We start from the raw sequence: 23,427 nt of genomic DNA on the forward strand, positions 1-23,427 counted from the left end.
GCTATTGGTAAATTAACTTGCTTAAATCAGAGTAGATCAGGCTTTCTACACATTATTGAAAGGTGCGGAATTTTCTTTTATAATTTTTCAATGGGAACAATAATTAGCATCTAGAAACACATTTGGTTTCTTGACCAATCCTTCCAATTTTAAAAGAATTAAAGCCACTGTTTAGTAAATGGTGATAGATTTACATGTAACTTAGTTTATTCTAGACAACTTTCAGGTTGCAGTAGAGTTTGCTTAAAATGCCAAATAAACTAAAGCATATTTAAAAAGGATATTTTATTCCTCAATAGAATAATTATTTTACAAACTACCTTTATCTGAATTTCGTGCAGGAACACCAGACTCCAGTGTTTGGCCAATGAAAGTCAAAAGTGATATTCATTTCCAGAAGTCGTGAAATGGGCCAATATCACTGAAGCCAGTGCCAGCTGTGTGTTAAAACCCCTGGAACTGACAGATAAAATCATCCCATAGCTATTTGAGCAGTTAAAGTTCAATATCTGGTAGTCTATCCAGAATGTTAAACTAGAAAAACATTTTAGTCCAGAAAACTGGAATTTTGACTGAAATGTAAAATTGTGGATAATTCCGTTTTATTCCAAAAGAATCAACCACAATAAGAATGCAATCAGAAACAAGTAAAGACAGATAAATAAGATGAATTACAGTGAAGATTAGTCCTCTGACATTACTAAGGCACATCTTCCATAGAGGGTCTCTGCAGCTGCCTGTGTGGTGTAGTTCATGCCAGATCCAAGTCAACAACAGTCCCAACATGTACAGAACTTTCACAAGTAAACATTACCTTTGATTCTTCATTTGCTTCTCAAAAAACACCTGATAGCACAAGTTAATTTCTCCTAGAGGGTTTACTGATGGAATTAGCTACATGTCTTCATGATTTGTGACCAGGCACACTTTAATCTCTTAGCTGAGAGGTTTCCCTTCCACAACACTGAAGATGTCCTCCAAAGACTTGTGGACACACTGCAGGAACTCTTGGACGTTGCGAGCGGGGTAGCTGGAGACGTTGCAGCCGATCCAGTTGTCGTGGACGCCGTAACCGACGCCGAAGCCGTCCGGCACCACCGGGGCGAAGCCCCCGAGGCTGACGGCGGGGCTGGTGAGAGTGCTGGTGGAGAGGATGTTGTGGTTTATAGCAGCGTAGGCCGGGTCTGTGTACAGGCCGTGCAACGCTTGGCCCTTGGAGTTGGCGAGGTAACGCATGGCAAACAGGTGGCGGTCAAATCCTTGACCTGCTCAGACAGAAACAAACCGTGAGAATCATGCATCTGAATGTTTACTGTTGGAAAGCAGCCACAAGAAGTAACTTTAGAGGTTTAGCTCTTCAACAAGGACTTCTAAGTATACACTGATGATTCAAGCCTGCAGGATGAGATTTAAAGCTGAGCTGACACAATCATGTAAAATATTACCTGAGATGTCAGAACTCAGAATACTTTTATGTTTGCAATATTGAGTAACTTTAAGCAGTGGGATGTGTTTTTAAATGAGCATTTTACATCTTGATTCCATTGTTTTTTTTTTTTTTTTTTTTTTTTACATACCACTCTTTGTCAGCATGTTGTTTTTAAAGTGCTTTATGAATGAAGTGTTTACACACCCATAGCTGCCTCCTTAGTGAGCTGGCCGTGATACTTGGAGCACTCGTTGAGCATGGCCTTCAGCTCCTCCACGCTGTGCTTACTGGGCTCGTGAACGAAGGCGTGTGAGCAGCGTTTGGTGTGCGCGCTGGCTGGTCGGATGGTCTCTGTGCGGCCGTGCTTAAAGGCGGCGGTGCTGCAGGACTCGTACGTGGCCACCGTCTGGCCGTACTGCCTCAGGAAGGCCATCTGAAAAGACAGCTGGGCTATAGCGTCCGGGCTCAGCTTGCTCTTCTTCAGCTGCTCCTTCCCGCCTCTCTTGAACTCCATGGCGTCGATGGTGAGCTTCGCCACAGCCGAGTCAAAGTTCTCTTTGGCTTTCTTGATGCCGCTCTCCAGCTCTCCGTCCAGGTGGAAGTGCAGCCTGCGGACGGCGGAGGCCGAGTCCGCGGCCGCCGGGGCGGAGCCGGGGTGCACCAGCGGCTTCTCCGTGGTGTCTTTGAACACCTCGTTCTGGAAGCGGAGCACAGCTACCCCGTCGCCCCAAGCGTGCTCGAAGTTGATGGCCGCCTGACCGTCCTTGGCTATGATGATGCTGAAGGACTTGTCATACCAGCGGTTGCAGCCGTCGCCGTGCAGCATGTTGTGGGAGATGTGAATGTGGTCCCGCATGCTCTCGTCGTCCAGGCACAGACAGAAGAGGGCGCTGTCAACCAACCCCAGCGCCTCTGCGTTTCCGGCGGCGACCAGCTTCTCCCTTAGCCCGGCCCAAACATCCCTGTTCTCACTGGTCAGGACGCCCAGAGGGAAGGGGGGTGCCGGTGTCGAGTCGGTCAAAATGTACTTTAAGTGGGAGTGGATCTCTGCCGGTTTCACCAGGTTCCCGTCCCCGTCTACCACGTCGAAGACGTACATGTTGCCCTTCCTCATCACTAGCAGATGCCTGCCTCTGTCATCAGTGAGCAGCTCATCCCGACCACGCTTTGGGATGCGGGTTGAGTTGAAGAGGCGGAAGTACTGAGACATGTCAAGGGGGTAGGCGTTGACCATGTAGGCTCCGTACCAGGACAGGGCAGATGGAACCCAGCGGATCAAGTTCTTGAAACTGTCCGTGTCGCTCTTGGCCGGGTTCAGGTGGAAAACCTCCGGCTCCAGTAAATTTGCTCGCAGAGTCTTCATGAAGCGCACGGCCGAGCACACCATGTTAGCCGACCGCACCAGCTGCTCGTTGTACTCCTGCTTGGGATCAGGGTTGAAGGACATGAAGGGGTTGAAGTTGAGCACCACAGAGTCGCGCGCTGACAGATACATGTCGAACCAGGGGCCTGATGTGGAAACAGATCCATTAGTGTTTACCTGAGCTGCTGTGTGAAGCCACAGGAGGGGGGGGGGGGGGTGCACTCACCTGAGATGTAGCTGGTGTGCTTGTTGGTCTTGTCCTGAGCCACCAGTTCCTCATGCAGCTCTTTTCCCACACCGTTCTGGAAATCCTGAGCGATTTTCTCCGTTGTTCTGAGGACAAAAGATAAAGACGGCTAACTGGAAACTTAAAGTATCAGCCAATGAAGTGAAAGAAAAGGATGTCCTGTCAGGGACTTACGCAAACTGCTCATCACCCAGCAGAGGCTTCTGGGCAGCCAGATACCTCCTGATAGTGTCCTCCAGCTTGGGGATGGGGAGTCTAAACAGCAACGAAACAAAGTCCACAATCCAAGTCAACCATGATGTCCTTAAACATACAACAGTCAGGCATAACATTATGACCACTGGCAGGTAAAGTGAAGAACACTGATTATCTCTTCTTCATAGCTAGTTAGCATTTAGTGCACTGATTTGTTAGCAGGAAAAATGGCCAAGCATAAGAGTCTGAGTCAGTTTGACCAGGGCCCGGTTGGTGCGGCTAGAAGACTGGATCAGAACACCTCCAAGGCTGCGGCTCTTGTGGAGTGTCCCTGGTCTGCAGCAGTCGGTGTCTATCACTAGCTTCCAAAGGAAGGACTATTGATGCATGTGGGGAGTGAAGGCTGGACTGTGTGGTCTGATCCAAAAGACAAGCTTCTGTAGCTCAGATTGCTGAGGGAGTTAATGCTGGTTCTGGTAGAAAGGTGAGTGTCTCCCTTAATTACCAAGAGAGAGAAATGTGATTTTATCAAAGGCAGAATATAATATCTTTTCTGAGAAAACTCACCCTTCAGCCGAAAGGAGAGCTCCATCCTGTATTTTAAACACTCCCCAGGCTCCAGCAAAGGGAAATAGACTGGGCTCTTTCAGCAGGATAACACAAAATGGTTCATAAAAAGGTCTTGGACCCTGACCTGGCCTCCCTGCTCCCCCAGATCTCAGTCTAAATGAGCTGGACAAACAAATCCGAGCCATGATGAAGGCCCACTCTTCCTCAGCTTCCTCAAAAGTCCACAAAAATGTGTTGCGTGATCTGACCGTTTTATTTAAAACCCAACAGCTATTCCCTTAGCTGCTAAAATACCTTCATATGAGTGACAAGGGGGTGCTCCTTTAGCTTCCACACCGTGAACATGCATTTTGCAACCAGAAATGTTTGCAAATAACCAAATTTGTCTTCGGAAGCAGGGGGGAAATATAAAGTAGTAGCTCTCATTCAGCAAGCTGACCAGCAGTGTGCAGTGCAGCACTGCTCTATGCTCCTTCAGGCTCTGCTTACATCAGAGCTTTCTCTGGCATCTCCTTCAACTGACCTCAAATTGCATGATGGAGAGTGTTTGCAGTGTTGAAGCTAACCTGAGTATACCTTCATACCAGCATCACAACTTTAAACACGGCCCGTGGCTTTTTTTAAAACTCTAATCCTCGTTTAAATTCCTCTCCCCCAGCTTTAAAACACACGGGATGAGTGGAAATAAGTAAAAGGGAAGTCACAAGATGTAAGACTTTGAGTTTAAGTCAAAAGAAGTTCTGACTTTTAAATAAAAATACATCATGTCCCATCAGGCAGTTGTAATATTCGTTTAATATCCAACAGACAAACTACTGTAGGTCTTTATTCTTCCTGTTCATTTGAGAATGGATTTGAAACCTTTGCTGTTCGTTTTTAAATCTCAGAACGGCCTCACGCCTCCTCGTTTATCTGACATTTTAGGTGTTTGTGTGTGACGGCTCCTTGAGGTCTTCCAATCAGCGTTTATTTATTCCCAGGACTTAAACACTGGGGTGACCGGGCCTTTCTGGTGGAGGCACCCACACTCTGGAACCAGCTTCCTTTGGACTCTGGTGCCGTCACTGACCCGGGCCTTTTAAAAAGCAAACTGAAGACACATTTGTTCAGAAATGCTTTTAATGTTCCTTGGAACACTTTCTTTTTTTTTTTTTTTTTCCTTTTTTTTTTATTAATTACTGTGATCTTTTTGAGTGTTATCATTTTATTGTTTGGTCTCTTTATTAGGATGTTTTAAAGCGCTTGAGAAATCAATAAATGTTTATGATATCTTTATTACTTCAGCAAACACCTAGGCCAACTGTTTTATATGTCCAGCAATAAAAAAAAAAACACCGTAACCCTTGTACATTGCCTGTTTGTCAGTTTTTGCCTTTATTATGTTTAATGTAAACCGAAGTGGCCAAAGAGAAATTTCACAGCGGTGACAAATAAAATACTCTGATTCTCTGTTGTTTGGGTCAGAGTTTTCGTGATGTGTGTCCTGCAGCTTTTAGGTGTATCCCTGGTCCAACACACCTCAATAACATGACTGAATCTCCTCCTAGGTCTGCTGTCAACCTCTCCAGAGTCCGGCTGAGGGCCTGGTTATTAGACCCAGCTGTGTAGAAGCCGGACCTCCAGGACTGGAATTGAAGACCCCTGCTCTAGTTGGTCAAAAATGTGACCCATTTATCAATGTGATCCGTCTCAGTCGTTGTATGTCTCACTCCGCCGCCTTGTGGTCACCGAGGGGAAATCAAGCGTACCCTTTTACCTACATTCCTCCTTAACCTTCTTTCATTCGAAACACTTTGGTTAAATCCACTAAAAGCTTCAACGTAGTCCCGACTAACAGTGGACCAATTAAATAACAGCTTTCTTACTAGAAAATGTCCTACCTGGGCAAACTCTTCTGGTAATGCATGGATGGAACGACGCTTCGGTGCAGGTAGTCCGCGGAGGAAGCCGTCCTGCTGCTGTAGCACCGTGCTGTCATCCCCGCTGCGGCTCTTCTTAAATTAATCTGACTCCCAGGTTTCCTCAGACAGAAAACGCATTGTGCGGACAGCAACGTGGCCATGACGTTAGTTAATGAACTAAATATTTACAGGAACTGTTAACGGAGCGGTTTAATACTATGGACAAAGGTAAAAGCTGGAGACACGTCCGCCCCGCAGCTGTCAGCAGGTCGACACCACAGCTAACCCCGGCGGCTAACAGTTAGCAGGCTGCCTTAGCTTAACCTATTTGGCTCCAGGGGAATAAGAGTTCGAGACTTCTGATTTACTAACAGCTTTACTAACAGCTTTACTAACAGCTCATCCAAAATAAACATTTGTGGGGTTAACAGGAAGTCGAACCGGTACGACCAGTCACGTGATTTATGCAGCCCCCGCAACTTTTCCGTATCGCTTGCTTCTTCTTTATTTTTTAATTGCGATTGGCAACCAATAATTTCACACATTACCGCCCCCGTCTGGCATGAATCAGGACACGCGTGCCAAAAATACACGACACAAACTGCACTTTGTCTTATTACATTAAAGTGCTATATAAATAATATTGTCTTGTCTTGACTAAAAAAATCACTATTTTATTCACTAACCCATTTACTATCAAATAACAAAAAATATCTTATAGCTTACATTAAAAATACTTTTTCTGAATAGATTTATAAGATTGTACTGCTGTCTTTCATGTTCAAGACTCCTTACTAATTCTGTTTTTTTTCCTACAGAGCTTAGATTACATATTCTGCTGTTTCACTTTCCTCACAGAATTCCCATTTTACTGTTTTTTTTTTGTTTGTTTTTGTTTCAATGAGAGTATTATTTGACTTAACTAAAAACTAAACTGCAACCTTGGGCTCTGAAAAGTGCACATACACAGACATCCCAAAATGTAACAATTACATTTTGAAACTTTTTCAAAGCCAGTTTTGAAATGGGGGAAAAACTTTTTAAAACTGATTTCTTTGAAGCACAGAAATCTTGAATAATTAAAACTATATATATAAATATAAAACGTATGATAATAATCTAACAACCCCCTCCTTCCCCATCAGTCAGATTCAGATTCATCCTAATGCTCCTCCCTGTACTTCTGAACTTTTTTCTGAAATTCAGCCTCATGATAAGACATTGAAATGATGTATAACATAGGAGAGAATAACATAATACAGCCAGTTCTTCTTCTTGAACATTTTATTTCACTTGGCTTTTCTACATTTTATTCGCTCTCAGAGATTAATTTGTGCTCTTCTCAGGTTCTGAAACAAAAGATAAATAGGACAAAATCTGCCACTGTTGTTAGCGGTTTATTTAAAACATGCAATATTACAGTAATCATGTACCTTTTACAATCAGGATTTCTTAATATGTTACGGATCAGATTATACTTTGCAGTGATTCAGAATATTATTCATGCAGATTTACCAATGTCTTGCTTTTTGTTCAGAAGTCTGGTTGCCACAAAGCACGAGTCCATCAAAGTCCATCCCAGAGACAGTAGCCGTCTGAAATCCTGACGTTCCAAAGTGATTGTTGTGAGAATAGTTCTGAAAAGTGATCTGGTTCAGAATGTTTTGTCTAACTGTCATCCTGATGTTGTATTTTTTTAGTCTTATATTTATGACCTTTATGTGTTTTAGCCTTGTAATGTTGTTGTTATTTTAAATGAGCATGCTGATTGCTGACACAATATATACATAGGAGTTGTTTGGAAAAAATGCCTTTACTTTAATGATTTTATGTGATTTATTTTATATATCAGATTTTATGTGCTTGTGATAAAAATTTAGGTTTTATTCTGGGTATTTATTTATTTTTGATCTCCTGGATGAGTTGCTGTTGTGCTCTTGGAGTAATGTTGGTAGGCCAATCACTCCTGGGAAGTTAACCCCACTTGTCAGATATAAGATTTTTACTTGTGTATTTTTATTACATTTTAATGTCTTTGTTCTTATTTTATTATCTGTTTTTCTATTGGCTGTGGCACTTTGAGATGTGTTGGGAATGTAAAGTACATTACAAATAAAGTCTATTATTATTATTACTATGAAGACATTCACAATTAAAATGTCCGATACGTCATTAACTGTAACTTGAATTCAGAGCTGGCAGCTGGGGTGGCAAGGCTTGCTTTTAGGATGGCAGCGCCACCCTATGCCTCCCCGGTAGATCTGCCCCTGGCTCAGAGTAATGTGTTCATCGTATGTCTTGAATATTAGACTGGTCTAAACTTCCACTTTATAAGTCTTTTACTCGTGTCATTATTTCCTTCATCCAAGCTCTTTTCCTACAGATATCTTTCATTACTTGGGTTTGCTGAAGCTCCATGCGCCTGACTACCATTGCCTTTCCTGCTTCCACTGCAACTAGCAACTTGCATTCAGCTATCCAAATCCGTAATAATCATATACATAATCATATACAACCTGAACTGTCATCTTGATCCAGTCACATACCAGCTAATGCATACTGCCAAGTGTTCCAACTTGTTGATCAGTCGACCAAAAGTCCCAGGGGCCGCTCTTCCAGTTTTTCGGGGGATGTAGAGGTTACAGGCTGATGTCCGGTGTTCATCCAAATGGCAAAAGCATGACCACAGTGAGGATTGATTTAATTTAGACAAACACCAAAGAAAATTTTAGATCAAGTTTTATTAGCTCTGGGTGAAAGTTTATCTCTGGGTTGGGGGTCAGTCTCAGATTCAGATTCACTTTATTAGCCATTTGCAGTTTTACCTGCATTGGAAAAAAATGTGCAAGTAGCTCAGAGTGCAAAGTCAATGTAAACACATCAGAGGACACAACATAGAAAACAGACAAACAAAGCCACATGAAGCCTCAATATTAAAAATGCTCCATATAAAAATGCTGTACAATAAAATCCATACATACATACAAGTGTCTAGTTTAAGATGCTTTGTTCAAAGCAATCACAGCTTGTGGGAAGAAGCTGAGGAGAAATGGCGATAATGGTAAATGGCGATCAGTAGTACATTTTGCAGAACGATACCTTCTCCCTGAGGGAAGCATCTCAAAGAAAGCCCTTGCTGGATGGCCTGAGGCATCATTAGCCAGCTGTAAAGCTCGATTCAATACTCTAGCTTTATATGTGAACTCCAGGAGCGGAATCTGAAAGACAGGAAGATCATGTCTGCTTCGAGAAGGAACAAGAATTTAAAGGATCAACTGGTCCATGCCAAGGTCAGATCAGACCGTAAGACTGAAAACCCAACAATACAATAACTGTGTGCAACACTGTCACACAGAGAGTCCATCAGGTCTCAGCTAAAGGAGCACCTCAAACACAAAAGTGTGTTTATGTATTGACCTGTCAGGTCTGCCACAGCAGATATGTGGAAAACTGCAGATACCCTGTTTACAAAGTTCAACCTTCATCGTTTGAATGTGCTGAATAAAAAGGAGACACACACTGGTTTGGTCAATCACTTTATTGCTCATGGTTGGGATACAGTCAGACCCATGGTACTGAAAATCAGCCCCAGATGGACCATGGGGAGGAGAAAGAAAGCCCAAAAAGTATGGATTAAAAGTTTGGGTACTATGTCTGTCAGGGTTCTGTGTTTTCCGTGCTCTACTAATTCTGCTCCACAGGTGGCCGCAGTTGACGGGTGGGCGTGGCCCGCAACTGCGGCTCATTTGGACTGCTTCTCTCTGACAGCTGGAATACGTCAGAGTGTTCCCCTGTTGTGGTATGCCTAGGCCAGAGACCTGTCACCTGAGCTTCATACCTGTGAGTTTTTGAAATCCCTGTTTTTTGGATCTAACTTTGTCTCCTGTCTTCTCCAGTTCGTCGGGTTTTTGGATTTACTCACCTGTGTTGGCCCCGTGCCTCGAAGACCAGTTTCTCGAATCCCCGCTGCTCAGATTTTGCTCTGGCATTTGTCCTCAAACTCCCTTGGTGTTGCCAAGCCGGGCAAGAGACCCCCTCCCTGGATTCACCCTGGTTCTTCTGGACTCACCCTGGTTCTTCCAGCTGCTCCTCCTGCCTGCTGCCGCAGTGGTGCTGCTCGAGCTCCCCGCCTGTGTAACATCTGCCAGCCCTCCCGTCACTCAGCCATCTCCTTCCACCAGAGACTTTACGGTCACAGAACTCCTTTTCTACTCATCCTCCTTAGATAGGTCCTCCCAGCCAAGCGATAAGCACAGCAGCATCTGGAGATTGTCCCCTGGTTCGATTAGTGTTAATTTATCCTCTTTCTTCCCGCAGTTTCCTCTGCTCTGACGTTTCGACCCTGCCTGTTGCTCACTTTGTGTGCAAACCCTCGTAGGGCCTTAAATAAACATCTTAAGACTCTGGTCCGTCTGTGTCTGCATGTTGGCCAAGCACCTCAAAACCATGACAATGTCATCCTGTAGGTTGAATGATGGGTCATTTTTGGAGATATTGCATCCCTCCACATGCAATGGCAACAGCTGCAAAGGCATTTGACAGCTACATGTAATGTGTTTTGACTCTGGCATTTTGGAGAACTCTACTGAATCATAGGAAAGTGGTTCAGTGGATAGCTTCTCCTATAGTGGAACTACAAACACTGTTTTTTCCATTGTCGGACGCTGATTTAAGAAGCCTTGTGGAGTAACCTTCAGCATCAGTTGGTATTATGGACAGCATGAGACGACAGTACAAGAGGTATTCTTGTGCGTTTTGGAATGCACAAATAGCGCTATAATTCATCTTTCAGGCAAGGTTAATACCAAGGGGATTGCAAGCTAAACATATTAAGTTATATGATTTACTTACCGCTCCATTGACGTTACCAGAATCCATGCTGAGGTCTGAACAATCTGAACCCCACCAGCCGCATGCGCCTTGCGCTCATTATATGTGCATAGCGCTCTGTGAACAGGTTCATGTGATTGGCTTCTGTAAATCATCACCCATATGGAGAACGTTCTTGTGAATGGCTGAAACAAGGGATATTTCTGATTGGTTGCAAATCATTCCCTGTTAAAAAATGCATTTGCATATCGAGTCAAGTCAGGAGAGTCTCAAAAATCCACACACAAATGTAGTGAATTTTAAAGACCAAAGGTAGTTTGTAAATCAATTTATAATTGTTTATAGACCAGAAATACTTTAGTGACTCTTGTCATGTTCATGTGTGGATCAAATATATGTATTTGTAAATATTGAGATTGTTCTTGCTCCATAGTCTATCACCATAGCAATACGCAAAGGAAAAAATTGGCAGGACTAGAAGCTTGGTGAAAAGAAATCAATCAAGATTTATGGATTTTCTGTTCATTTTGTTGATTTATGCTGTGCACAATGGTGCACGTTGATGAAACATAGGGTAACCACCAACAGCTTTGTCATGTGTAGAAGGAGTCCTACAATGGAATTCAGCACTCTTATTTGACCTGCTTCCCTTTTGTAAAGTTAAAAACAAAGTTTTGGCACGTTTGGATAAATTGTGCCAAAATGACAGGTCTGCATGGTACACTGCCTACTCAAATCTTTGTAAAACAAATATGCTTCAACTGATTCAGCCCAGATTTGCTGCAGGTATAGTCAAAATGTGAATATACAAGGTCTAATGCATCTCCTATATTTTCAAAAGGATTTTCATATAGTTTTGCAGTGCTTACTTTGAAAAATATTCAGGCAAGGCTCAGAAAATTAATTTTTTTTCTTTGTTTAATCACGTATAAATCAGACATAGTGAGATTTGGAATAGGGTATTTCACTGCTATTGTTTTCATCCGGGTTTTTTTGCGCCTGCGCGCCGGACTGGAAGGCAGAAGGCAAGCACAGTGGCAGACGCAAACAGAGCAAACGACGAGTTCTCGACGTATTTTTCTTCTTTAGATAACGTATCACAAGATCGTTTTAAGAGTAAGTTGATGGCTGATGGTATCAGATTGCCAGATACCATCCAGATACCATCCAGATACCATCCGGATACCATCCAGATACCGTCCCTTTGCCTGAAGGGACGGAGTGAGTCTGTGAATGCTGGCCAAACGATTTAGTCCAGCCCGGGATTGTTTGCTTGGGTCCTTCTTCATTGAAAATATCCATTTCTTTCGTCTTTCTTTGTCCTTCGGTAAACGAAAAAAACGTACATCCAACGATTTGGAATGCCTTTGTGTGCAACCGGGAGCACAACAAGTTGTAGGCATTGTTTACATTTCGAAAATAAACTAACTAAAAGCACGCTCTAATTCACCCGTTTTGTAATGATGGAATGCGAGAACAGTCCTGTGTTTGCCTACAAGCGGGACCCGGAAGTAGCGCGGACGTCACGCGTGAACTACCGTATAGCAGTTCCACTTAGAAAAATATTCTTTAATGCCATTGCCTCACACAAATACTAAAACTTACATTTAAAATATAGAATTTTGGAGCTTTACTTGATTTATATCAGATATGTAATTTCAGGCAGAAATTGCTCCTAAAACCCTCTGGGTTTATGGGGTTAATGCTATATTTTATTTCTTTGAACACTTGGTAGTTCTTCCTTTCTGTAAGGAGTGAAAGGAAAACTGTTTTCTTACAAGAAATTCATTCAGATGGTGTGATAATTTTTTCCAACAGGTTCCAGAATAAAGTAAAAAAAAAAGGGACCCGGTGGTCACTTTGTATCATCATTAACCAGGTATTGTTTTATACAATAGATCACATGACATAATTACAATGATTGGATATGAAAGGGTGGGGGGTGGAATCATTTGGAGTTTTAGACCATCATTTGGGGAGATAAACATTTCTTCATCTCTTGCAAATTAATCCTAATCCCTGCAAGTCAGACTGGCCGTTATTTCAGATAGTCAGTTGACATCACAAGTGATCATTATTTGCTATTACCAGATGGCTTGCTGACATATGGGGTTTCAATAATATTATAATATAATATAGTAATATTATAGTTACTATTACTATTATTACTATTACTATCACAAGTGATCATTATTTGCCATTACCAGATAGCTTGCTGACATATGTGGTTTCAGAGTCTGTTTCTGAGTAAGAACTTATCAATTTAGGTCAGAACTGTGTCACAATCAGTGTAGCTGGCAGAGCAATATAATTGTTGTTCAATCAGCCATAGAGAATAAAATCAGACTGTAGGTTTAAAGCCACTAAAATGTGAGACTTTTACAGGTTCCCAGGGGACTGCCCATCATAGCAGGGGTTGCCAATGCTGCTATGTACCAAGCCCCCTTAGATTTATCTCTCTCTTTGTCCGTGGACCCTCGAGGAGAGGACTCCTCCACTGGTGAGATTCATGCACATATATAGGCGGAATCGAAGCTAAGTGCATCCCTGTCTCCTTCAACATAGGAACCAAAGCAGCAGACTGCCATGAAATAGGCTGTTTGTTACCTTTCTCAGCTGTTGCAGGAAAGCTGAGTTGAGACGGTGCGGAGCGATCTCCTGTGGCTTGGCCGAGCTAAGAGAGAAGCTGATCTGAACTCATCCGCTGCAACCTGCCTGCAGCCTCGCAGGAAGCCTAAGGAAACAGTTCTGCTGTGCAGAGGTCCACACACTGCTGCTTCCATAGCCTGAGTGGTGTACTGCTCGCCCAGGCATTATTTCTCAAACAACGGGGTTTTTCCCTGAGCCAGCCGGTTCCTCACCCCCTGGCTGAACAACCAGCTTTACCTTGGAGTGATCCACTTAAACCGGATCCCCCGTCACTACAACCAGACAAAAGCAGAAGTTTGGCAGAGAAATAAACAGGGAAAGTTTAAAATGGTTTATTCTTAATGTGTTTTACTGTTTTGTTTTAAGTTTTGACTAAGGTAAACAGAGCTGGAGTTTACAGGCCAAGCTACCCATTAGATCTTTGAAACCATGCAATCCAGATGTGATCAGAGTGTGTTTTTATAGTTATAACAAACTTTATTTCCATAAGGATTGTATAGTCCGAAGGGATATTAATGTTTGTGTTGTTTGGTCTGCTTATTACGACCAAATAGAGTTTAAAAGTCTTATTAAATTAGCGCGGAATGTCCGCTAGCATAGTGCTATTAGTTTCCCGGGTAACATCAGTGCTACCACTTACTAGACATAACTACGCTTTGTTTTAAACCTAATGCTGGTTTTGATTTAGCTTCACCATCATTCGATTGTGCTACGAGTGTTATGATTACTCCTGGTGAACCCAATATTCAGCTGGACACAGTGTTGTGTTTAAAAGGTTTATTATGAAGATGATGAGTAATGGCAGGCAAGGCAGGCAAACATAACCAGACTACGCAGATAAATTTTTGCAGGTAGGCAGGGATGAGCAGGAGACCAGAGGATGCAGGTAGTGAAAGACCAGAACAGGCAATGTAGGCCGAGGACCCACCAGAATGGGCAGAGCTAGCGGCTGGGACTCAGGGAGAAAACGGGCAGAACTGCAGACACAGGCACTTTTAACTGAAGAGTCCAGCTGGCTGAGAACACAGGATCTGGTAATGGCAGGGCACATCAGACGGGACGAGAAGAGACATTTTGGCAGGGATGAGTTGGCTGAGGCATGTATGTGTAGGCTGGTGAACAGGTGACCAGAGTTGAATGTAATTACTGGCAGCAGGTGGAGTGGATGTGGGTGGGCTAATTGACTTGTGGCTGAGCTGATTGGATGGTGGCTGAGAGGTGACAAGCGAATGGGAAAAGTCCAGAAAAGACAAAAGCAAAACAAACAAAAACCTAAATCATGACAACGTTATTATAGCATTAATAGGCAACATTAATGTTGATTTAATGGTGTTTGTGTAACTTTAGGATTAGCCCATTAAGCTAACGGTCGGCTACAGTGTCCTCTCGCTTCCTAGGTTACCAAGATGAGTCTAATTATTTCCTGGAGAAATAATTACATTAATAAAATCAAGGTTATTGATTTTTCATTCTTTGAAATGTTATTTCCTCAAATAATGTTTTGTCTAACTCAGATTTGTATTGTGAATGAATTGAACACAGACCAAAGGTTGTTCTAAATTAGTTAAGCTAATTTGATCTTATTCCATGTTCTTTAAGATGAACTTTGATACTCTAACTTAGATCTGCAGTGAACCGCACTGTAGCTCTCCTACAGCCTGTGTCAGGACAAATAATCAAACATCTTCCAGCTTTTGTCTCCAGAGGGGCACTAGGCAAGGATGCCCACTTTCCCCCTCACTTTTTGCCATTTTTATTGAACTTCTAGCAGCAACAATTAGACAAACAAAGGTTATTAAAGGTATAAAATGCATGAATATAGAGCATAAGATTAGTCTTTATGCTGATGATGTATTACTCTATCTTCAGCACTCAAACTCTTCCCTTTCTCAAGTAATTAGATTACTAGAATCCTTCTCAAAGGTTTCTGATTACTCTATAAACTGGTCTAAATCTACGGTACTGCCAATTAATTGCTCTTTCCAAAACCCCCTAGATTTACATTTGCGCTCAGGAAACATCACATATTTGGGTATCACTGTGTCGTCTAAACTTGCAGATTTAGTAAAATCTAATCACATCCCACTTTTAAAAAAGATAGAAGATGACCTGGATAGATGGAAATCGCTTCCAATTTCACTCATGGGTAGAGTAGCTTCGATTAAAATGATGGTCTTACCTAGAATTAATTACTTATTTTCAATGATCCCCAATAAACCATCATCCGACTGGTTTAAATCTCTAGACTCTTCAATCTCTAAATTTCTTTGGAAAGATAAACCGCCCCGTATCAGCTTAAAGACGCTACAGAAAACTAAAGACAGGGGGGGACTAGATTTGCCTAACTTCCATAAGTACTACTTGGCAAATAGACTACAATATATCACTAAATGGATAAAGCAAAATCCGTTAGACGGGCCCTGGATAGATATAGAACAGAAAATATGCAATAATATCACGATTTCAGATTTGCCGTTTATTAGCTCAAATATAAAACGGCATACATGCTTTAAAAATATCAATATCAGCTCTACTCTGACAGCATGGTGGGAGTTTCTTAAAATGACAAAGTCGTCACTTATCCCATGCAGTCGTACACCCATCTGGAACAACCCTGACATCCTACAAAATAATAATATGATAAACTTTACATACTGGAAGAATAAAGGTATTGAATATCTGGAACATTTACTTGATGGAACCGAGTTCATCAATTTTTCCAAACTAAATATGCAATATGGCATTAGTAAAAATAAATTTTTGGAATATGAACAACTTAAATCTATAATTAGAAAAAAAATTTAAGCATATTAAAGGTGGTTTACAAATTCAGGTGACAAATTCCGAGTTCCTAGATTTAAACCCCCCCAAACTACTGTCTAAATCATACAGGACACTGACTAAAATAGATGATTCAATATCTCTTCCTATTACGAAATGGGAAGAGGATCTATCAGTCAACTTTGAACAAGACTTCTGGGCTCAGATATGTCTAAGAACTTTCAAATTGACTAGTAACACCAACTTACAACTAATACAATACAAAATCCTTCACAGAGTACACTACACAGGACAAAGATTATTCAAGATGGGTCTGGCACAATCTAATATCTGTCCTCACTGCATAGGCAATCATCCTGATAATTATTTTCATGCGTTATGGTTATGCACACCAGTCCAGAGGTTCTGGACACAGATATGTAATGACTTATCAAAGTGCTTGAGCTGTAAAATTACACCTTCCCCATCAGTTTGCTTGCTTGGTAATTTTGAGGAAAGCCCTCTGGGGAATAAAATAGTTTACATGGTTTTCACTGCACTATGTATCGCAAAGAAAACTATCCTCATGAATTGGAAAAGTAAGGAGAATCTCAGTATCAATCAATATAGAGATCTTTTGTTGGATCATATTAATCTTGAGACAGCATCTGCATCCACATCTGTTCGATCTCTTTGGGCTCCTTTGATTAGCACTATCACTTAGTGGAATGGGGGGCGGTGGGTTGCTTCCTGCAGGGCGCAGTGGCTGGGTGGAGGGGTTCCTGGGACTCTGGGGGCACTTGGAGTGGGGAGCTTGGTGGGTCTGACTCCAGGGTCTGTTGCCCCCATATGGGAGGAGCTTGGGAGGCCTACGGGTGGCCCACAGCACCGCTTGCGGCGCTCTTGGGGAGCTATGCGGGGACGGACGTGGGTTACTGACCTGGTAGCTGTGCTGTCGCTGGGTGGGTCTGGGGGCCTGGGGTCCCTGGGGCGCGCCGCCCTCGGGCGGGGGCCCCGGCGGGGCCTCGGGGGTTCCGGTTCCGGGGGGTGTGCCGCTTGGGGTCTGGGCCGGCGGGCGCCCGGGTGTCCGCCCCTGCACGGGGCCTCTGGTGCGCTGGGGGTCCTCAGGGCCTGTTGAGCTGGTAGGGGGGCATGGTCATTAACATCTCAGGGCAGATGCTCTTCCCCTTCTTTGGGTTGGCATTCTGCTAGTGGGGGGAGGGGAGGGAGGGGGAGTAGTGACTTACCCAGACTGGATGTCTAGTGTCGAATGTATGGTGAGATGTTTGAATGTTAGTGTTGGGGAGGGTTTAAATCTACGGGTGGTGTGGGGGGGTGGGGGTGGGGGTTTGGTGGACGTTCTGGTGGGCTTGTGTCCGGCCCCCTGTCCCGGTCCTGGTCCGTGTAGTCTCCCGGTGCGGGTCTCACCTGGGGGGTGGGGTTTGGGATGGCTCTTGCGGGCTGGCTGGCCAGGGTCCCCCATCTTATTAATTAATTTATTTAATTATATATTATTATTATTATTATTATTATTATTATTATTATTAATATTAATATTTTTTTTTTTTTTTTTTTGGGGGGGGGGGGGTTAAATACAGTTGGCATGGGGGGTGGGCTGGGGGAGGTAGAGGTGTTGGTCCTGGTGGGTGGTTGGCTGGCGGGCCCTGCGGCCTCTCCCCAGCCCCCGGGCTATGGTGGTGCCGCTGGAGGGGCCCCTTTCTCCGGGTGGGGCTTTCGGGGAGCGGGGGTGCCTATTGGAGTCAGTAGGGGAGCTGGCTCCCTGGGTTGGCTCCCCAGTCCTTTGCTCCCCATCCCCGGACTCCTCCCTCTGCCTGCTCCATCACGCCGCCACACATGTAGGTCCTTGGGGAGAGGGCGTTACTGGAGGTTGCCGCCTTTTGGTGACGTCCCTCTCCCCAATTTATCATGCATTTTAGACACTTTCACTCCAAACATTTTCACAACGCACATCCATGTAGGCCACGATATGGGGGGGGTGGGGGGAAGACGTCTGGGGGGGGGCTTATGTTGTGTGAGCCTCGCCCCGGGCGGCTCCCTTCACCCCCTCTCGCATTTAGACATTGAGGGTTCTTCTGGGTAGTTGCTTGGAGGGGGGGCGCTGGCACCAGCTCCCTTCCGGAGGGGGGGTGGGCTGTGCCGTGCACCCCCTTCGGTGCTCCCAGTTTTAAACACACCTGAGAACAACATGCAACAACACAACATCTGAGCGGGCGTAGGGAGGATCGGGGGTCTTTTGCACACCCCCGATCTCCGATCGCGGCACGGAGTCTGGGGCCTGGAGGAGGTGCGGGCCACTGGGTACGGGGTCTTGGCGGGGGGCTGTTGCGGCTGGCCGGCGGCTTACCGGATCTGGGGCTGACGCCTCTGCTCTCCCCAGGAAGGGATGGGGGGCAGGGGTGGCTAGGGTAAGGTTGGGGTGGGAGGGGGTTTATTAGGTATATAGTGGGTGATGGGGGGCTCTGGTCGGATGGCCCGTACGGGTCGTGTCGGCCCCCCCTCTTTGGGGGGCCTGGTCCGGGGGCGCCTGGTCCGGGGGCGGGGCCGGGGGTCGGGCACAGGCAGACGTATTGTTGAATTGTGGTGACCCCCCCCCCCCCCACTTGGGATTTTTGGATGTGAATGCTATGTGGGAATGTGTGTAAAGCGTCCTTTTTTTTTAATTTATTTTTTATTTTTTTTATTTATTTATTTTTTTGGTGTCTGTGTGTGGCGAGTGGGGCACAAGGGAGGGATGGTGTGAATGAGTGTTTTTTTTTTTTTTTTTTTTTTTTTTTTTTTTTCCAGGTTTGGGTTCGGTCCGCTCCCTCTCCCAAGATCATCTCAAGTCTCCGCTAGGTGCGGAGCCCATCCCCCCACGTCCTGCCCTCCTCCGCTGCGTTGGCGGGCGCCTTGACCCTCTGGCGCGTTGACGGTCCTCGGGTTTGGGGCGGGTTCCCGGGTGGGCGCCGGCCCATTCCCGGCGGTGGCTTCGCGGGGCCTGGCCCCCTGGGGGGCGGCCGGGGCCCCTGCCGCGGGGGCGGGGCGCCCCTGGGGCCTCTGGCCCCCAGGGCCCATGGCCAGGACCACTTCAGCGCGGCCGGCTGCCGGCGGAGCCCACGGGCTCGTCCCCGCGGCTCTTGAGGGCGTCGGCATTGCGGTGGCTGGGGGATTTCCTCGGGGTCGTCTCTCCTCTTTCCTCAGGGGGGGGTTGCAGATTTTCTGTGAAGGCCCCTCTCGGGCGCACTGCTTTGGGGGCCCCTTTGGGAGTCCGGGGTTATGGGTTCCCTGACCCCTGCCTCTGTGCTCGGGGAAGGTGGTCTTCGGTTCTCCACAATCACTATCAAGCCATTTCCTTCTGGATAATTTTCACCTAAACTAGTGCACTCTCACAATCTCCCACAGGTGCTGGGTCCCAGGTATTAAATGTTCACTTATATATAGAAAGGCTATAATTTATTTACTTTCTTTTACTTTTTTTTTTAGGTATCACATTACACATGTCAGCTTAAATAATAATACATATGATTTAGCAATGGTATCAAGATGTTACACGATTGTATCTGTTGCTTTATGTCTGTTGGTTGTGCTGTTCTTTTTGTGTCTCTTTCCAGGTGATGGAGCAGACAGAGGAAGTTTTATCATTCTCTTCCTTTTATCTCTTCTTTCTTTCACCTCTTCTTTCTCTTTTTTTTCTCTTCTTGTTTCTCTTTTTCTCTCCTACTTTCCCATTGTAGTGTCCATATAATTTGAAATTCTCTCTGCAGGAATCACAATAAAGCTATTTACACGCACAAATCAAGCGGAGCATTATGGCGAAAGCTGTTTGCTCCACTTGTGAAAGTAAAATCTGTCGAGCTCTATTTGGCATTAAGATATCAATTTTTATTGCCACATTGCTAGACAGGACACTGGGAAAAAAAAAAAAAAAAAAAAAAAAAAAAGATCTGCAGTGAACCAGGATTCACTGAATGATTTTGGTGGTGGTTTTCAGATATTTTATTTGTCTAACAGACCTAACAGACCGAGGATTACTTATTAAACATTAAATAACTTAAAACCGTGCGTAATGGCACAACATGGTCCCCTGAGGAAGCCTGACTGAATTTGAGGTGGACCTGTGTTCTTTTTGTGATTCAACTTGTAAATCATGCAGCACATTTTTATGTCCTGTATTGGTCAAATTATACTCCGTTATACACAGCTGGTTAGCACTTATGGTTGACAGAAACCCTCATTTTCCCATGTCTCATGTTATCTTCTACATGGATAAGTTACATCCATCTGTCTCTCATAAGATTACCATGGTCACTGTAAGAGGTTTAAACCATTTACATTGCCTCTCTACGGTGTAGTGGCCAATTACATTGCTCAATCATGATTTTGAACAATACTTCCTATTATTAAACAAATCCATCATTAAGAAAAATATTTGATGGGCTAAGCCTGTTTTAGCCTGCATTTCCTATTATTAGTTTACATCACATTGTATTTACATAGTAAAGATTATTTAGCCTACTTCCTTTCATAATATTGTCTTGATATCTTCTAGAGCCTCTATTATGTTAAAATAAAAAGTAAATCATTTTTTGGCCAAACAAACAAACAAAAAATACTGAACTACCCTTGCCACGGCAGGATTTTTCAAGCCAGCTAAGGGTATAATAGCAATACAGTTCTGGTAAAAATGTGAAAGGTATAGTTTATTTCAGTAAATGGGATATTTTGGTCTTAAATATCTGAGTGTCTCTTTTGTTTTTTTGTTTGTTTTTTGCTTTTCTTTTTTATCACTATGGATTGTCACTAGTTCATGGCTGTATTAGGCCCACAGTTCAAGATAGCAACAAATAAAGTTCATTTTTCTTTTTTTAAATGGCTGACGTGGCATCACAGCCTCTCCTCTTCATTGGTTCTCGGGAACACGTTGCTGTTTGGGGCAGGGGTCAGTTCACACAATCTGACTGCATCTAGTAGAAGCTCAACAGATTCAAATACGTTTGATTGGTCCAGCCGGATCCTCTCTCACACGTGCAAACTGCTGTCTTCACCTCCTCTCACACTAACTGATTCCTGTGCCAACTCGCCCTCCTGACTGCGCCCTGATGCATATTTTCTCTGACTGGTAATCAAGCAGGCAAAAAATGGTGTAGCAGCTTTAAGGGACTGTGCTTTAGAGTCAGACTTTTCTTTATTGTCATTCAGACCAGCATTGTCAAATGCAGATCTGGGCGATATTTCATTGCCACGGCTCAGGAAAGGCATGGAAACAAAACAGCTGCATCATTTTGGTTATCATTAACCCTAAAAAAAGCAGGAAATAAAAATGCGTATGAAAAAGATATGCTGCTCATTATGAAATTTACTGTCTGCATGCTAAATGTTTCAGATTTTTGTTTATTAGAAAATTTAAATACATTTATTATTTCCCTTCCGCTTCCCATTAAAGCATGATTTTGTGTTGGTCTGTCACGTGAAATCCCAGCAAAAATCCACTGAGGTTGTTGGTGTTAATATGACACGGTGTCAAAAAATTCAAGAGGTATTCATTACTTCCAGACAACTGTAAATGGCTATCACCAATGCTGTTTTCCTTCCCTGGAATAATTCTGAGGCCTGTCAGGTTTACAGAAACACTCTAGGGTTTTAAGTCCACGATATCTCCAACCATACAGCACCAACCATACATTTGCAACATGTTTTGTGCTCAAAGAACCAGCAGAGGGCAGCCTTTTCCTGTCCAGTCGCTGTGATGTTTGAGCTCCCTGAGAGAAACATAAGCACAGTAAATATACCTTAATTGGCTTGATTCTAACCTATAGATCTGATGAAATGATTCAAAAGATTGCCGTAGACGAAGCTCACCCACACAGCCTCGCTTCATCCCCGATCTACAAGGCCACAAGGACACACTTTACTATAGTCAGGTTTTACACTTTAAAGCCGTTCTTGGTATATACGTTAAAGTTGAGCCCTTATATAAATCCCTTCACAGAAACAAAAAAGGATTTATTTTTCAACTATTCTGCCTCACTGTGTGACATTGTGCTATTATCAAGAACAGCATTGCAGTACAGTGCTGAGAAAAACTTATTTGCCTTCGTTCTTACTTTCTTGACAAACCTATTTTGTTTCTGATCATCAAACACATTTTAATGTCAAGAGAAAGATATCTTGAGTAAATACCAAATACATTGTTTTTTAAAGTTTATTTTATTTATTACAAGGAACAAAGTATATCCAAAATCAGTGTGGCACAGTGTGAAAATGAAATCCCCCAAAAAACTGTACTCCTCTTAGCAGCAACAACTGAAATCAAAGGGTTTGCATTACTGGCAATGAGTCATTTGTCGCAGCATTTTGACCCTTTCTGTTTTGCAGAAGTGTTTTAATTCAGCTACATCAGAGTTTTTTTTCACATGGTAAAGCCACAGCATTTCAACAGGATTCAAGTTCAGACTTTGAATAGACCCAAACATTTGATTTTACAATTTAATAAGCCATTCAGAGGTGGACCCAAGTGCTCCTGAACATAAAGTGACACACCTAAGGTCAGATATTCTCTTTCAGGATTATCTGCATCATTCTATCTATTACAAGTCTTTCAGGTCCTGAAAACAACACTCTACCATTATGTTTAACTGCTGGTAGCGTGTTCTTTTTCTGAATTGCTAGGTTAGTCTTACACCACATCTTCCAAAACCTTCCACCTTTGTAGTGTCAGTCTACAGAAAAACATTTTGCTACAGGTCTTGGGGATCATCGTGGTGTTTCTTGGTTAATGCAACACAAACGTTTATGTTTGATCTACACTAGTTTTTGCCTGGCAATTCTCCTGTGGATGAACTTTTGCTCAATCTCTTTTTCTCACTGCCAGATCATGGCCTCTGGTTGACCACAGGTCGGCCTTCTTAAGACGCAGAGTGTCTCAAACTGTATAGACCAACTCACACTGGATTTTAAAATCTAAACAACAGCTAAAGACTAATCTGGCCAGTCTTAAGAGCACAGGCATTCATCTAAATCAATGGATGATCAAATAACTTAAATATATAGTAAAAAGCAGCCATTAATTAAAGTTTTGTTGGTAATTTCAGTGTCAAACTGTAACACTAATATTGTGCTACAACTAATATTGTAGTCATTAGAGCCAATAACCATTTTTATTCCTGCTATGTAAGTTTGTTTATGAAGCTGAAGGAAAAGTAAATTGATCCATCTGAGCAAGCGAGTAGGACTACAATGGATAAAATGTGCCTTATCTTACAATCTCTCTGCTGTGGTGAAATGTCACCACTGTTTAATTCCCCACCATCTGTCATCGTCATATCGCCTAGCCCTGGTTCCATGTCTTCTTTGTTTATGGATGCTGGCTCTTGGTATTGGTAACTTGAGTCCCAAAGCCTTAGAAATGGCCTATTGACCCTTTCCAGACTCATAGATGTGGCTTATTTTTTCCTGCTCTTTTCTTGACTTTTTTAGATCAGGG

General features: G+C 43.5%; 1 protein-coding gene across 1 annotated transcript; it reads right to left on the reverse strand.

Annotated features, from left to right (window-relative positions):
* Window positions 1–580: 580 nt before the first annotated feature.
* Window positions 581–6,197, reverse strand: cpt2 (carnitine palmitoyltransferase 2). The gene is made up of 5 exons (XM_012850233.3): window positions 5,685–6,197; window positions 3,214–3,294; window positions 3,019–3,125; window positions 1,634–2,938; window positions 581–1,265 (listed from the first exon to the last, which is right to left on the reverse strand). Exons 1-5 carry the CDS (start codon window positions 5,864–5,866, stop codon window positions 937–939), a joined length of 2,004 nt encoding a protein of 667 aa, XP_012705687.2. The 5' UTR covers window positions 5,867–6,197; the 3' UTR covers window positions 581–936.
* Window positions 6,198–23,427: the final 17,230 nt, after the last annotated feature.

This window comes from Fundulus heteroclitus, chromosome 9 (genome assembly GCF_011125445.2).
Source record: "Fundulus heteroclitus isolate FHET01 chromosome 9, MU-UCD_Fhet_4.1, whole genome shotgun sequence".
Lineage (NCBI taxonomy): Eukaryota > Metazoa > Chordata > Actinopteri > Cyprinodontiformes > Fundulidae > Fundulus > Fundulus heteroclitus.